Genomic DNA, 17,044 nt, shown 5'->3' with positions numbered 1-17,044 from the left:
GCAGTTAAACTGAAGGCAGTCTTATCAGCATGGGAAAGTCTAGTCTATAGCGTGTTCAAGGGGGAGAACAGAACAAATAAGGTTGAAGCAGAATACACAAAGTGTAGTTAAGTAAAATAATTTGGGTTTAGAAAAAAAAGGAGTCAAAATAATACAGATTGAGCTGTGGAAATGAACATTGAGGCAAAAGTAGACTATGAACTTTATTGATATTAAGGGAAATTATCTTACTGCTTTTTAATAAAATATGGCAAAAATGTTAGGTTAATGCGGTCTGAGCTTTTACTTTTTTTGCTACTGTAGCAATCATTGTATGCCAAGAATAAAATGTGTGTTTTTTCAAGAAGACCATGATAGCTAGGGACAGAAATCCCATATACAGTGGTACCTCAGTTTACGAGTGCACCGGTTTGCGAGTGTTTTGCAAGACGAGCAAAACATTCGCAAAATCGGCGCCTCGGAAACCGAGCGCGCTTCGATTTGCGAGCGCCCCCCCTGCGAACCTGCACCCTCCCCCCCGCGATCCGGCACACCCCCCCCGCCGCCATTGGGCACCCCCCCCCCGCTGCCATCGGGCACCCCCCCCCGCCGCAACCTGAGGTCCCCCCAACCCACCCGAACTCTCTTCTTACTTTTCTGTAGCCTCCGCAGCGGTACCGGCATCAGCATGTCCTATGCATGCCGGTGTCTGAAGATCTGCTTCCTGTGCTGGGCCTGAGAGTTCACGTTCGACGTGAGAGTTCACGTTCGACGTGAACACTCAGGTCCAGCACAGGAAGCAGATCTTCAGGCACCGGCATGCACAGGACATGCTGATGCCGGTACCGCTGCGGAGGCTACAGAAAAGTAAGAAGAGGGTTCGGGTGGGTTGGGGGGACCTCAGGTCGCGGCGGGGGGGGGGTGCCCGATGGCAGCGGGGAGGGGCCCGATGGGGGGGGGGTGCCGGATCGCGGGGGGGAGGGTGCCGGTTTGCGGGGGGGCCTTCGGGGGGAGCAATGCCAGTTCTCGTGGGGAGGGAGCAGCGCTGCTGGCCTCGGGAAGGGGGGTTGGGTGGGAACATATCAAAGCAAGTTTCCCTTACTTCCTATGGGGAAACTTGCTTTGATATACGAGCATTTTGGATTACGAGCATGCTCCTGGAAGGGATTATGCTCGTAATCCAAGGTACCACTGTACTTGTAAAAGTGTTAAGTGGGAAGTTTTGTGTTTGCAAATTTAAAAGATATCAACGTCTTTTGTCCTATCAAGTGTCATCGTGGGACAAGGATATGTACTACCTAATCACGTCTTGTAACACCTATCAACAATTTAGGTGATCTCTAAAAAAACATATTTGTTCATTTATTCACTGTGCACATCATTAAGGGCTCCTTTTACGAAGCTGCGTTAGGGCATTAACGCGCGGAATAGCGCGCGCTAGACGCCAACGCCAGCGTTGAGCTGGCATTAGTTCTAGCCGCATAGCGTGCGGTGTAATGCACGGTAATATCCTGCGTGTGCTAAAAACACTAGCGCACTTTAGTAAAAAGAGCCCTAAGTCCTTTTGTAAACCGCAGAGAACTTAACGGTAATGCGTTATAAAAGTGGGTTTTTATGGGATGTTATGCTTGATCGCCTGAGGCTAGTTTTTAGACCGCTGAGTTGCCCTTTGACAAGACCGTAGCGGGGGATTTCATCCAGCAGTCGGAATCTTTCCTGAAATGTCGTTTTCTTTCAATTCACAGTGGACCATACCATTCCAGAGAACAGAGCACAGACAGTGGCTTGGGATTAGGATGCTACAGTATACCCACCACTCCTGAAGATTTTCTCAGCAATGTGGATGAGATGGACACAGGTGGGGTAAAAGGGAAAAAAAAAAAAAAAGCATATATGATCGCCTATCACAATTCTCTGTCATTTGGGAGTCTTTAGTTGACAAAGTGCCCCAGAAGAAACAAAATATTATTCACTTAAGCATATTGTTCTAAGTCTGCTAATTGTATTGGTACTTATCTCAAGATACTACTGAGAAACTAAGTTACATTCAGGTACATTAGCCCCCTCTTCTACGAAACCGCGCTAGCGGCTTTTAGCGCAGAGAGCCACACTGAATGGAACTCATTGATCGTCGGGAACAGCGCAGGCCATTCAGTGCGGCTCTCTGCACTAAATAACGCTAGCGCGGTTTCGTAGAAGAGGGGCCTTAGCATGCAAGAGGGTCATTCCCTTGCACAGAGGCCATTTTTTAGCATTGGAGTAAAATCACTGAATTTCCTATTTTTGGTATTAATGGCCAGGCTCTAGTTTTGCCATTAGCGCTTGGTCATTAGTGTGTAAGCCCTTACTGCCACCCATTATGTAGATGGTAAGGCCCTGTTTCTATAAAGTCCGCCTAAAACTTTCAGCACTGACTCTGTAAAACTTAGGCACCCATTATAGAATCACGCTTTTAGGCGTCCCCAATTTATGCCAGGGTTTTCTATGCCTATGAACAACTGATTCACAAAAAGGCACCTAACTTGAATACACGCCCATGATCCGCTCCTAACCACACCCACTTTTAGTGTTTTAGTGTTGGCGCTTTGGGCTAGGCATCTACTTTTTATAGAAGTGAGTTTTTCAAGTTAGGCGCCTAACTTTCAATTATGACCAAAGTTAGCCTATTGAGTGCCAATATCAGCACCAATTAAGCCAGTGGTCTCAAACCCGCGGCCCGCCAGGTACTATTTTGCGGCCCGCAGTCTGTACTAGTACTGCCCGCTCTTTGCAGTGTCCTCCGGTTTCCCCCCTAGCCTCCCACTCTTACCTTCAAATAATTACCGCAGCCTGCAGAGAGGATTGCTGACGCTGTAGCGATCGTTGCAGGCTGCTGTCGTCCTCAGCAGCACGTTCCCACTGCTGCGATCCTGCCCCTGACATCAGAGGAGGGTCAGGATCGCGGCAGAGGGAACGTGCTGCGGAAGCCGATGGCAGCCTGCAAGGAACACTACAGCACTGGTGATCGTCTCTGCAGGCTGCGGTAATTAGCCGAAACTAAGACCGGAAGGCCAGGGGGAAGATGGAGGACGCTGCGAAGAGAGGAGAACATGCAGGCCTTCGGGGAGTGGGGGGCCAGAAGTTTATAAACTATAAAGAGTTTTACCGCGTGCAAAGTTGTCATTTCTTTAATAAGATATTAACTATTTTTTCTGTGGCCCTCCAAGTACCTACAAATCCAAAATGTGGCCCTGCAAAGGGTTTGAGTTGGAGACCACCGAATTAAGCCTATTTATCAAATTGGCGCCTAAGTTTAGTCAGGCTTTATAGAATCCGAGCCTAAGGGCTCACTGACTAATTGGTTAGTGTGCAGCAGTGTAGCAGCATTAATTGATTAGTACTGAACACACCCTTCGTTGCCTTCCAGACAGTCTCCCATGCTAAAAAATAAATTTTATTGTTTAATGTATGGGTAGTAGGCGCACATGGCACAATGACCATGGGATGTCTCAGCGTGCCCTGCGGTATGCCTTTTTTTATTTTTTATTTTTTGCTGTGATAAGCATGCATTAGTGCTTACCGCAACTTTTTAAATGGGCCCCCTAAGTTTGTATCTGAGGCAATAGGATATTAAGAGGGAGGATTCATCAAGGAATTCTACTACTTTACACACCCATTATAGTCCTATGGGCTTCTTTAGTGTTTAGCATGTGCTAACATGCTAGCACCCCTTAATGAATTCCTCCCCCCACCCCACCCCCACACCGTCCAAGTAACTTGCCCAAGATCCCAAGGAGTGGTAGTGGGATTTGAACCAGGAACCCTGGTTGTCATCCTGATGCTCTGACCATTAGGCTGTTCTTCCACTCAGAGTGTAGTGACCGTTATTATACTTTTACACGTGGCCATGTAAAGTGGAACAAGACTTATGGTGACTATTAACACACATGCAATCCTACTCATTATTTTGGACAGAGAAACATGTAAAACTTTTTTATTTTGTTAAGAAATGAGAAAAACAAATGAAGGCTTTGTTAGTATATTTGGTATGAAACTCAAAGTGGTCGATATTTAGGGCACTTTTTCCGGGGAGTAGCAGTTCCTAAAGTGCCGTGCACTGGAGCCCGCTGTGGATTTTCAGCGACATTATCTGGATAATACCACTAAAAAAGATCACTAACCATTCTAGCACTATCTGGATGGTTTCCTGGTTAGTGGCGATATTCATTCTGCTATAAAGTTAGAACAGCTCTTTGGTGTCTACACTTTAGAATTGCCAGTCCCAAGGGGAATGAAGTAGTTTCTGAACCCAGTTCTGTTTTTGACTCTTAAATCAGTATTTTTTTAAAAATAAATCTTTATTGATTTTCAAGTAGTAACAGTGCAATATATATGAATCTGAACGTATAACAAATCAAGAAAAGCACTTACAAATATTCGAAAGTAATCTTTTCCCCACACCCACTTTACTTAATAATATAAATGCAATTATTCTTCTAATAACCCACTTTTATTTAAAGTAGTGATACATTCCCACCCTGGATGTGTAAGGAAATCAGACAAAAATAAAGAGAAATGACAACTATATAGAAGCAATGAAAGATGCCAATGGGCCCCACACCAAGTTAAATACATTATTATGCCCCAATATCTCAGCATTCATTTTTTCATATTTGTAGCTGTAGCATAAGTTTGCCCACCAAAAGGGAAAGTTAAGGCGATCATAGTTCTTCCAATTACCTGTTATCATCTGCATGGCTATTCCCATCATAATTAAGAAAAGCCGGCATTTATAACGATCCATAGGGGGTTTAACATGTAATAGTGTAATTCAGTATTAAAGGTCTGGCTTTCCCCGCTGAAGCTGTCTTTGCAAACCTGGAGCAGGTATGATATCGCAGATGAGAATGGAGAGCATTTCCACTTCTGATATGGACTTCCATTTGGGCATGATCTTTCAACAAACATGGGCTCCCTTTTGGGACACCCTTGCTCTATTGATGCAGTCATGTTTTGAACAATTAACTAAGTTGCTTCAGGCGCCAGCAAATGTTCACAGTTTATTGGTTCCATTGGAGGGGAGGGGGGTTAAATACAGGGAGATTTAATAAAGGGGGATTAAGGATTTAGGAACTGCTCATAACAACTCTTAGGTCATAATAGAACATTAATAATGACTTTGTCTTCTGTGCCACTGTATTTTGTGTCAATCTCGGTGTTTATTCAGTGCTGGTTGTATTTCAATTTTAGCTCTGAATAAAAATTTTTTACCGTAAAGTTAGATCAGCAAAAACCCTGGCATAATTTCAATCAGGACATTATACGGTGCTGGTTTGAATACTCAGATAAGTGCTGGCAACAGTTTTATACTGTAATACAATGGTGAGCTGGCTGCCAGTGGGAAATGGTGGATATTAGCAAAATAATTTGAAACCAAATTTCTTAGACAAATTGTAAGTGGAAGTCAGCAAGAAAGTAAAAAGTGTACCTCTGTGAGATGTAGTGATATATTTATTTTTTCAAAAAACTGTCCTACGAGGCTGTTTCCATACACAAGCTTTTCGCAAAACGAATAATTAATGAGCTGTTTTGCATAGGGTTTAATTTGTAGACAAGAAAGGAAGTGGAATTGTGGAGCCGGGCAGGTGGGCCAAAGGCAGAAGCAACAGGAAAACATGGACTGAATTAGGGAGTAAAGTGACTGTTCTCTGCTCTGCTCCAAGCTCATTCCATCCCTTCCTTCTCCCCGAAGGCTTCTTGAAAGGGGGGTATTGGAGCAAAAACCCTTTCTGCTCTGGATTCTGAAAAGAAGTGATGGAACTGTATTACAGCTCTTTGAATTGAAACTTTTCCACAAATATTTTTATCATCACCTGCAGAAACATTTACAAATATAACTTAGTGTAGGGAAATCTTTTTGGGGGTGGGGGTTCTCGCAGCCCCATTTTCAGACGTTTTGGCATATAAGAGAGGAACACAGACATTCATTGCCAAGTGGAAAAATGAGCTTCCCTTTGGAATGATAATTGTATATATAGGCCACTAGTAGGCAAGAGTTCCTAGAAGCAGAACGGCGATTGACAATTTTCACAAGCCATTTCACATATTAGTGGAGGGTGCCCTGGGAACCGATTTGCTGCATTGTACACTTTGTATACCAAACTTGATAACGAACTGTTGCAATATCATATTCTGTTACAGGAGAGGCCGTTGTACAGCCAATAATGAACTTGAACCCGCAGTCCACACGTTTCCCAGACTTCCTCGACTCTCTCCCAGGCACGAATGTGGATCTGGGCACTCTGGAGTCCGAGGACCTGATCCCTATTCTCAACGATGTGGAGTCAGTACTCAGTAAAACGGAGCCTTTCCTCACCTGGCTGTAATGGGTGGTCTTACCGATCCGTTCACCTTCCAGTATCCAACATTTCTTGAAATGAAGGTAGAGCATGAAGAAAACCATCCAACAACCAATTTGCTGCCTTAGTGACTCTTGATATATTACAGTTTTATAGTAATTTTCATCTTTGGCTGGATCTCATTGGTCACTTAAATATATATAAAATATATATATATATTTTTTCTTAATATTCCAGAGAACTACTTTTACATGTGCGAGGCCTGTGTGTCCTTTACTGCTCACGTAGAAGTATAGAAAGTTACCCTTTCTTTATCTGTGAGATGAAACACAATGGTTATTGGGTTAAATAATGAACCAGCAAGGCTGGCCCAGTGCTTTGGCATGTAAAGAGCAGGTTGGTTCTGAAAACCTGCACCGAATCGGCCAGATCCAGGCAGTCCAATAACTGTATTTATGGCAATAGTACCAAATGCATTTTTACCTATTTATAACTTGAGCTTTAAAAATCTTTGTAATATTAATAAGGTTTCGCTGTATAGGGAGTAAAAAGTAGTTTTTAATTGAACTTTACCCATAATATTATTTTTTTTTTTTACTTATACATTTGCACATGCATAAACAGTACTATTGTAGATTTTTTTTTGTTCAGTATATTACTGTATGGCTTATGATAATGAATACTTCCAAATTGAAAGTAGCAAAGTGTTTGGTAACAAAAAGGAACAATTACTACAATATTGTTGGATAGACTAGATTGGTACTAGCTACCATGGATTTTATGAACAATGTGATTTACTTTTGTTTGTATTATTTTTAATGCATTTTACATGTTTCTTTTGTAAAGCACTATAATTTTGTAACTGATTTCAGTGAGCAAACCAAATTTTGTTGATAACATATAAGCCAACAGGATCCCTGATGTTTGCATTGCAATATCGGGGAAGAGTTGCAGGGATCGGCTTACAGCACGAAAAACAGAAGCAAAATGTTGAGTTTCTTAATTTTAAGAGCATCGCATTGACTGACCGCGTAGGTGGAGCTATTTGAATAATGCAATAACGTGTAAGCAGCTCTTTATTCTTACAAGAGACACAAGTCATTCATTGGTCAGGTCTCTCTGGATGCTGATTTCCATTTAAGGCCACTCTGCCATTGAGTAGAGAAGGTTTTTGTTGGGAGCATTCCCCTCCATTCCTAAACTCCAAAACTGTCATGTAATCTGTAAAGACGACTTGATCTGAGCTATGGGCATCTGAGCAGGCATCAAGCAGGTCACGAAACGCTACTGATGTCCTCAAATTCTGAAGTATTTGTTAAATGCATGTGGTTTTATAATAGAAGGCTAGTTTAAACATTTTTATTTTCATTCTTGAGGGGGAGACGCTTTTTTTTTGTGAGAGGCATTATTAAGCCAAGTCTCTAAGCTTGTTCCTGTTTTGTGGGTTGTTTGGGTTTTTTTAAAAATAACAGGCAAGGGACTTTGCACTCCGTGTGGGTGTATATTTGTCAGAGTCCGATAGATCTTTCAGCACACACCAGGATTGTTGACGGTGAAGGATTTCTTCTGTCATGTTTGAAGGAGGCAAGTGAAAAGGGTCTGAGATGAAATTAGAAAAGAAGGTGCTAGCAGAGAAGCTGTTACCTGTAGAATTTTTTCAGACATCATACGGCGGCGCGCATTTCTCCTGCGCGCAAATGTCGGCGCAAGCCACTGTCCTCCACGCTTTTGACGCGTCACCAGAACTGTAATGGGGATTCAGAAGCAAAGGTCACTGCGGAGGGAGATATTGATTATTAATTTGGAAAGAGCTGGCAGTTTTAGAATTAGAATATTTGGAACTTTATGAATCTTTTCCTCTTATCTTGTGGGAGAAATCGGAGCACCTCGCATCAAAAAGGTGTATCCCAAACTACTAATTGCATACTTTTTTTTTTATTTTTTAAAGAAAGGGAATGAAATCTTAGGACTTTACAGGAAGGGGATGTGGTTTTTTTTTTATTTTTGAATATGAATATTTTCAATTGTATTTTCTCACCGGAAAATGTAGAGGAATTGGTTGTTTTACTGACGCTAGAATGGATTATTACCGGAGGGAAGGTTTTCCTGAACAGTCAGGGGGCTGAGCAAAGGGGGAAGCACCACAGTCAAAACATCAGTTTAACTGATGGCCCCCCTGTGGTATCACTTATTAGTAGAGCAGAATTTATCTGAGAAGAGTCTGAGAAATGGATTTTATCTAGGGAGATCTTAAAGCAGACAAATGTATAAGGGCAATTCTGTAATTTGGCACCTTGATTTAGGTGTTACAATGGAGTGGTTGTTGTAGTTTTCCAGGTCTTGCCACATCTGGGTAGGCAGAACTGATGTTTCAGCCATCATGCTATGGCTTTCTTCAGGGTGTGATGTCTTTATATAGAGTGGGTCTTCAAACCTGATTGGCTGGGGCTTGAGGTGATTGAGGCGGGAAAGTCCTTTGATCACAAATTTGATGGCTGAAGCTTCAGTTCGACTTACCCAGATGCAGTGAGACCCAAAAATCTGCAACAACCATGATGCCAGTCACAGAAGCCTAACCCTTTCAGGACCAAGGGACATATTTGTCCCATAACTTTAAAATCCTATACATTTTGATTGGGATAGTCTACAGTTCTAAATTTGATATGTACGGATTCCATATGATACTGCCTTTATGTAAACAAACTGGTTCCGACATTCATTCATTAGCGTCGTTGCCAGATTGACGAGAAGATTCACTTGCCACACTGTCCATAAGCCAGAAGTGTGATTTTTTTAAAAAAAAAATAATGATATTTCACAAAAAAAATCAATTTTTTGGCATCTGCAAGCCCTTTTTACCATAAAAATGTCGTCAAAACCACAAAAATTGGCCTACGATCCTTATGGTCCTGAAAGGGCTGAGACCCTACAGTGGAATGCGTAGTGCCAAATCTGTAGTCACGTTAGCACGCCCAAAAGCTAGGTGTGATACCTTATAAAATGTTGATGGCAGATGTAAATGGTTATACCTAAGAGCGCAAAGTGACACACATAATGGATAGTATACTATAAGCTAAGATTGTTACTTGGTGCCACACCCATGGTCTGCCTAGGTTCCTTCCACTTTTATGGCCCCCTCTTGGAGTTGCACATTTTATAGAATAACACCTAATACATTGATGTGTGAAACACTGGTTGAAGGCGCCTATGGTATGCATAAGTGACACACAGCTCCTGGCAGGCCTATAGAATTACCCCATATATGTTTTACGAGTTGAAATATATCCAGATTTGGTTTTCAGAAAGGATGGAAAGTAATATATGCCCAATTCTTAAAGTGGAAATAAAGGATGAAGGAAGGTAACATTAACTGGTAGATATTCTGAGATTCTATATATGGCCTGTCGTAGAGGTAAATCCTCTTAGTAATAGCCCTTACTATTATGTAAGCCTGATGTTAGGAAAATAACAGGGCAAGTTGATTGAAGTACAACCCAGTAGAGCTGTGGGTTGCCTTGTGGAGGATTTGGCCCTATCCCCTGGGCCAGTTGGGGCAGAGGATGCTTCAAAGGTATTGTTTTCAGCTCCTGTAAGAAGAGAAAGAGAGGGTCCAGTTCCCAATTCCAGTCCTCGAGATCTACTAGCAGGCCAGGTTTTCAGGATATCCACAATGAATATGCATGAGAGAGATTTGCCTGCACTGCCTTCTTGGTATGCAAATCTTTCTCATGCATTTTCATTGTGGATATTCTGAAAACCTGACCTGCCATTAGATTTCAAGGACCAGAATTGGGCAGCCCGTCACTCTTATCCATCACTCCATAAGTGTAAATCCTAAAGGAGCAAAATATCCCTAAAGGATCAGAAAGAATAATGATGATTATATTGACAAAACATTAATGAAGAGTGTCTCTTTTGTCCCCTAATTGCAAGCATTTTCATATATACAGTATAATACTGTATAATGTTACAGCATACGGATACTAGAGACCTTAGGAAAAATAGCATTTCAGTTTCTGTATATACTCAAAATATAAACTGAGATTTTGGGGCCAAAAAAATGGCCCAAAAATGAGGGTCTTAGTTTATATTCAAGTCCGTGCCCACCTGCCTCCCTTCTGGACCTGTTGCAGGCCTCCCCTGGGCCGGCTTAAGCCCTATTGGTCCAGCAGTGAGCCGGGACAGGAGGGATCCCTCCCGCCTCCTTTCTGGCCAAATCTGTAACATCCCACCACTCCTGCCCCGTGCAGAGCCACTATCTTAAAATGGCTGCTGCGAGTTCCTACTGCATATTCATGAGACCGCAGGAACTTGTGGCAGCCATTTTAGACAGTGGCTCTGCATGTGGCAGGAGCATAGGAAGATCTGTCCCAGTTCACCGCTGGACCACCAGGGCTTTCAAGGTGGGAGGCAGGTAGGATATTTCAGAGTCGGCTAGGGCAGCCTTTAGAGAAGCCTATACGGCATCTGGGAGGGAAGGAGGGGGCACTGGGTGCAGAGCCTGGCAGGGAAAGGAGGGAGGGGGCTAGGTTTAGAGCCTGGCAGGGCACTTGAATATAAAGCCTTAGTTTATATTTGAGTTAACCTTTTTAGGAGAAAAAAAGGTTACTTTATTTTATATTTAAATCGGTTTATACTCGAGTATATTTGAATCGATTTATACTAGAGTATATGCAATATGATGTTTCATACAATACCTACTCAGTCAAGTAGATGTGCTCTGAAATGCACAGTTAACCAGAACATGAGTGATCTCTGGGCCTTCCTGACATCACCTTAAGGATCATTTCCTCTGTCCTTCATGGTTGATATTGTCGGGCAAAGCAGAAAACTCAGCCTTGGTGATGAGACACACCCACAAACCATCTTCCCGTTAAATCTTTTCTAACTTCACAGTTCATTAAAGGCTAGGGGATGCCATTATGATGTCATGCATTAATGCACAGTATGTACCATAGGTCTCATTATATGCAGTGCAACCTATTCACTAATGATGTGTTAACCAGAATAGTGCACACTAACATTGTAGCTCCCTTTAGTAAATGTAGCCCCAAGATTGGATGGAAGCGTTGACATTAATCCTCTTGAAACTGAATTCATTTTGAAACCTTATTTCACTGTATTATTTAAGGATGTGAAATAACATTTTGTTTTACAGAATTTACACTATTTATGTGAAATATATGCAGACGTTCCAGGGCTGCTGCTGCCAGTCACCAGGTATGCATTGATGCTGGTGACACGGAAGGCAGTTCCAAGTGGAATGTTACGAAATGCACCGCCTAGTTTGATAACACTACTATAATGTAACTTTTCTTGTAGGGGGGGAGAGAGCTATGAAAAATGATTTTTTTTAAATGTACATTGTTTTAAATGGGGAAAGGGATGATCAAATAAACTATTTGTTTTCTAATGTACTGCATCCACTGATGTGTTAGTTCTTCAACTTTTTTTTTAATTTACTTCATTTAGTTATGATATGTGTGCAATTTTTTTTTTAAAATTTAGAATATTGTGCGTACAAGGGCATATGCAGTTAATCAACCAGATCAAACTATTGTAAGCACAGTTTGACTCTGGTGTTATGTCTTTGATCTTGTACAAGAAAAATAAAAACAATTGAAATTCATTTGTTTTTCATTTCTTCTATTTTTTTTTTTTTTGCACCCACAGTTACTTGCTTCAAAGTGAAGTATTCATTACAGTGAACGTAAGCACAGAATCAATACGTGTCTTAGAGCTAGATTCACTAAGCCAGGGGTGTCCAATGTCGGTCCTCGAGGGCCGCAATCCAGTCGGGTTTTCAGGATTTCCCCAATGAATATGCATGAGATCTATTAGCATACAATGAAAGCAGTGCATGCAAATAGATCTCATGCATATTCATTGGGGAAATCCTGAAAACCCGACTGGATTGCGGCCCTCGAGGACCGACATTGGACACCCCTGCACTAAGCAAACCGATCGTGTACCGATCAGTTTGCGACCCAATTCACTAACCTGTGTACTGATCCGATTCCGATCCGTGCATGCAAAGTAGGCAGGGACGCGATTCACTAAACTTTTTTAACACCGACTGGGCAGGCCGATCAACAAGAAGTGAGTGCTGGGGACCAGTCGCTCACGTCCTTTCCAACTGTCCTGCCAACCCTGCAGCCCTGAAATAAACCTGCTCTCTGCCTCCCCGACTCTCCCGCTCTCTGCAACCCTTTCCTGCAGTGCGAGCCCATGGTTTTAACCTGCTGGTTAAAACCACGGGCTCGCACTGCAGGGAAGGGCAGCAGAGAGCAGGTGACTCAGGGCCAGTAAAAAAAAAAAAAAAAAAAGACAGCAAACACATGCGCAGACCATCTACAGGCAAAGTAGATGGTCTGTGTATGCGTCGGGATCGATACCTAGTGATCCGTGTCGGCGAATGGGGGTGTGCCTCCGATCGTCCCCATTAGAATATTCTGGCTTCCAGAATCGGTTATGATCAGGCAGATTAGTGAATCGGGCCCTTAGTGTTAATTCTTCCTTTACCTTCAAAAGGCTCTGGTTCAACCAAAACAGGGACAGGTTTATTAAGGTGCAGTTAATGTTTTGCACTAGTTACACTTTAAATGTTAGGTGCGATAAATCCAAATCCTCTGTGCTAAATACAGAGGATGTGCCCAGCATTTTGTTCTGCATTTAGCATACAGGGCAGACCCCCCCTCCCCCCCCCCACAATTCAGTATATTGAACCTAAGGTAATACATGCAGATTGGTGCACATAACCAATGTATGCGCACAACTTAATTGGCTTAATCTGTACTGATAATTGACCATTCACACCTCATAATTGATGGTAATTGGCACTAATTAAAAATGTGCCCAACTTGGAAAGCATGATTGACAGCTGCAAATGGAGATGTACTTCTTCCTTGTCCACTTCCTGTATGTACCAATATTTAGAGGAAGTTACCTTAATGGTTCAGACCGTTCAGTACCATTTATTGGGAGGGGCATAACAGACATCTGAGTACTATTTTAGGTCAAGAAGACCGCTTCTACATGAAAAGGAGGGTTAAATTATCATAATACATTTAAAGCATGCTTTTAAGATTCAAGCATTATTCTGAGGTCTAAGATAGAGAATGACACGGGGACAAATTTGTCCCCATCCCCGCGAGTTTTGTTGCTTTCCTTGCCACGTTCCTGAAAGCTGTGCCTTAACCACACAAGCCTCGCACATTTATGATTTCAAAGTGTTTGAGGCTCGTACAGATGAGGACAGAGCTTGCAGGAATGGGGCAGGGGCAGGAAAAGAACTTGTGGGGACGGGACGAGAAAATTAGTTCCTGAGGGGATGGGGATAAATTTGTCCCTGTTTCATTCTCTACGTGGGAGAACATTCCCAAGCTTGCAGACTCTGAAAACAATTGGCACAACTGGATCGCCCTTTCCAAGTCCACCTACCACTCCCTCGCCCCCCAAACCACTAAATCCATCACCTATCCCCATAAAGCCCCTTGGTACCTTCCACTCCATAGAGACCTGAAACAAAAATGTCGAGCCTTAGAGCGAAAATGGAAAAAATCCAAATCCTCATCTGACAGACAGGCCTGGAGAGTCAATATCAAACTCTACAACTCAATATTAAAAAAAGCAAGGAAGAACTTCTATGGAGATAAGAACTCCAAATCCAAAAACCAGAATGGCACATTTTTCAACATTTGGCGCTCCCTAACCACTAAAAATGACTCCACCCTTCTTCCCTCATCTCCTTCAGCCGAGGTCCTAGCAAAATTCTTCAATGATAAGATCTCTACCTTAAGGCGCTCCTTCCCGCCCGCAATCTCCTACAATTCTCTGGTGCCCCCCGAACCCAACCCCATCCTAGCTGCTCTCAACCCCATCCCTGCCGACAGATCCTGGACTGTCTTCGAGCTCATATCTGATTCTCAGACCCTTAAACTCTGCCTCAAGTTAAAATCATGCAACTGCATCCTGGACCCATTTCCCTCCTACCTATTTGAGAAAATCCCTGCACAGGCCATCACATCTCTTACCAAACTCATAAATTCTGTCCTATTATCAGGCCTATTCTCCACTGAAATGGGACACATCGCATTGACCCCTTTACTGAAAAAAGCTGACCTAGACCCCTCCATACCATCCAACTACCGTCCAATAGCAAATATCCCTCTCCTCACCAAACTGCTCGAGTCTATCATATCTACCCAGCTCTCTTCCTACTTAGAAAGATTCTCCATCCTCTTACCTTACCAATATGGCTTCAGACCCAACTTCTGCACTGAATCCCTATTGGCCTCTCTAATCTCTAAGGTTCAGCAACTGCATTCTCGTAACAAGTTTGCTGTCCTTCTACAATTCGACCTCTCCGCAGCTTTTGACGTTGTCCACCACGACATTCTAATTTTCCAACTCTCCGAGATAGGCATTAGCTCCATAGTTCTTGATTGGTTCTCCAAATTCTTGCGCTCCCGCTCTTACATGGTTAACATGAGCGGCACCTCATCCTCCCCCTGGACCCCGACTTGTGGTGTCCCACAAGGCTCACCCCTCTCCCCAATCCTCTTTAACATTTACATGTCCTCCCTGAAACTACTCCAACTATCCCCCCTTGAAACTCTTTACACTTACGCTGATGACATCCTCGTCCTCCTTGAGACCGACTCGAACCTCACTAACCTCTCCGCGAACATATCCTCATGCATAAAGAACCTCCAATCCTGGGCATTCACAATGCATATGAAACTAAACGAGTCCAAAACAAAACTCCTTTGGCTCGGCCCAAAATTAGACCATCTACCTTCCTCCATCCCATTGTCCTCTGGCACCCCATTACAGCTCGAGTTCTCAAGCAAAGTTCTGGGTGTCACCTTAGACTCTTCTCTATCCTTCAACGAACATCTCCAATCCCTGGTGAAGAAATGCTTCTTCAGCCTTCACATGCTAAGGAAAGTCAGACCCTATTTTCACCAAAAACACTTCGCAGTCCTAGTACAATCCATCATCCTCTCCAGATTGGATTATTGCAATTCTATCTACCTCAGCCTAACCAAGAAAAGCCTCCACAGACTTCAGCGGATTCAGAACGCCGCAGCTAAGCTTGTTTTTGCGAAAAGCAAATTTGATCACGTCTCACCACTCCTGTCTAAGCTCCATTGGCTCCCAGTAATCCCCAGGATCCACTTCAAATGTGCGTGTCTGGCCTACAAGATCCTACATGGCATCCTTCCTGCCGTTATCCCTCTATCCTGGAACTCCCCAACCCCTACTTCCTCCAGATCCTCCCAAATTTTTAAACTATCCTTCCCTTCCATAAAAGGTATTTCCCATGTAGGCAAACTTGGGTCATCCCTCCCCTTTAGAATCACTGAGATCTGGAATAACCTCACCTCCCCTCTCCGAACCTCAAGCTCCCTCCAACTCTTCCGCAAACACCTAAAAACCTGGCTATTCTCAAAACTGTAACACTTCCCCCCTCTTAGGCCTCTCACCTTCCCCCTTTACACCTAACTCTTTAATCTCTCCACTGTAGTTCCTCTCTCATCCTTCTTCCTGTAAACCGTGCCGAGCTCCGCATTCGTGGAGATGGTGCGGTATATAAACCCAAGGTTTAGTTTAGTTTAGTATAGAAAATTAAATAAACAAATAGTGTAATAAGTTTCAGTCTCTGATAACCAGAGCTGGTATTGTGACATCATAATGCCTCAGTCCACCAATGCCTACAAGCCAACCTCATCAGTGATGTCACAATGGCTTGATTGTCTTTTACTTGGCTCACTTTTAGTACATTTTGATTTCTAGAGTGGTGCAGTGTAGAGAATGACACGGGGGCAAATTTTTCCCCATCCCCACAAGTTTTGTCGCTGTCCCTGTGAGTTCTGCGTTAACCGCAAAAGCCTCAGACACTTATGATTTTAAAATGTATGAGGCTTGTGCAAATGAGGACAGAGCTTGCAGGGACAGGGCAGGGATGGGAAAATGAGTTCCTGCGGGGACGGGGAAAAATTTGTCCCAGTGTCATTCTCTAGTCTAAGATAAGCAGGATATTTATTTATTTTAGGCTTACTATGCCGCCTTTATGGTAGTAGAGCAAGGTTGTATACAATCCTACTTTTGTAAAATAATAGGAAGTACAAATCCTGATAGGAAAGGAATAGCCATACTTAGATAAATATGCATTCAAACTTGTTTTTCAGTGAGCACAATAAAATAATAGTAACCAAAATTAAATTAAATAAAACCACAACAAATCAAATCACGATGGATCTGATCAAATCCCAAGAAGGCCTATCATCACTTTGAAAAAGCTTGTTCAAAAAGCCAGGTTTTAATCGTGGTTTTAAACTTTTTTTAAAAGATGATTCACCACGAATCTCCAAAGGTAAAGAATTCCATAATACTGGTGCCAAAATGAAAAAAAGCAGTGTCACGTGGTTTCTAAATGGGCATTACGTGGAGCAGGCAAAACCAATCGATGATCATTGATAAATTGAAGTGAGCATAGAGGAGTGTGAGATATAGGGACCCTTTTACGAAGGCATGCAAACCAATTTAGCATGTGCCAAAGATTAGCATGCGCTAAATACTAAGGCGGTCTATTATATTCTATGGGGCCTTAGCATTTAGCATGCGCTAAATCAGTTAGTGCGCCTTTAGTGAAAGGACCCCATAATTAGTGATCGGGCAGAGTACGGTACAGGGATTCAAACAGAGACTGGACAGATTCCTGG

At 42.8% G+C, this 17,044-nt stretch overlaps 1 protein-coding gene across 2 annotated transcripts in view; it reads left to right on the top strand.

Annotated features, from left to right (window-relative positions):
• The window catches only part of WWTR1 (WW domain containing transcription regulator 1), a 194,413-nt gene extending 185,396 nt beyond the window's left edge, over window positions 1–9,017 (top strand). For both annotated transcript variants that reach the window (XM_033958447.1, XM_033958448.1), the window contains exons 5-6: window positions 1,725–1,837; window positions 6,160–9,017. In XM_033958447.1, the coding sequence (XP_033814338.1) occupies window positions 1,725–1,837; window positions 6,160–6,344 (298 nt within the window). In that variant the 3' untranslated portion in view covers window positions 6,345–9,017. The remainder of the gene's footprint in view (window positions 1–1,724; window positions 1,838–6,159) is intronic.
• Window positions 9,018–17,044: the final 8,027 nt, after the last annotated feature.

Source organism: Geotrypetes seraphini, chromosome 9 (genome assembly GCF_902459505.1).
Source record: "Geotrypetes seraphini chromosome 9, aGeoSer1.1, whole genome shotgun sequence".
Taxonomy (NCBI): Eukaryota; Metazoa; Chordata; class Amphibia; order Gymnophiona; family Dermophiidae; genus Geotrypetes; species Geotrypetes seraphini.
Note: the sequence above shows the minus strand (reverse complement) of the source record. Positions and strands in the feature narration are given on the sequence as shown.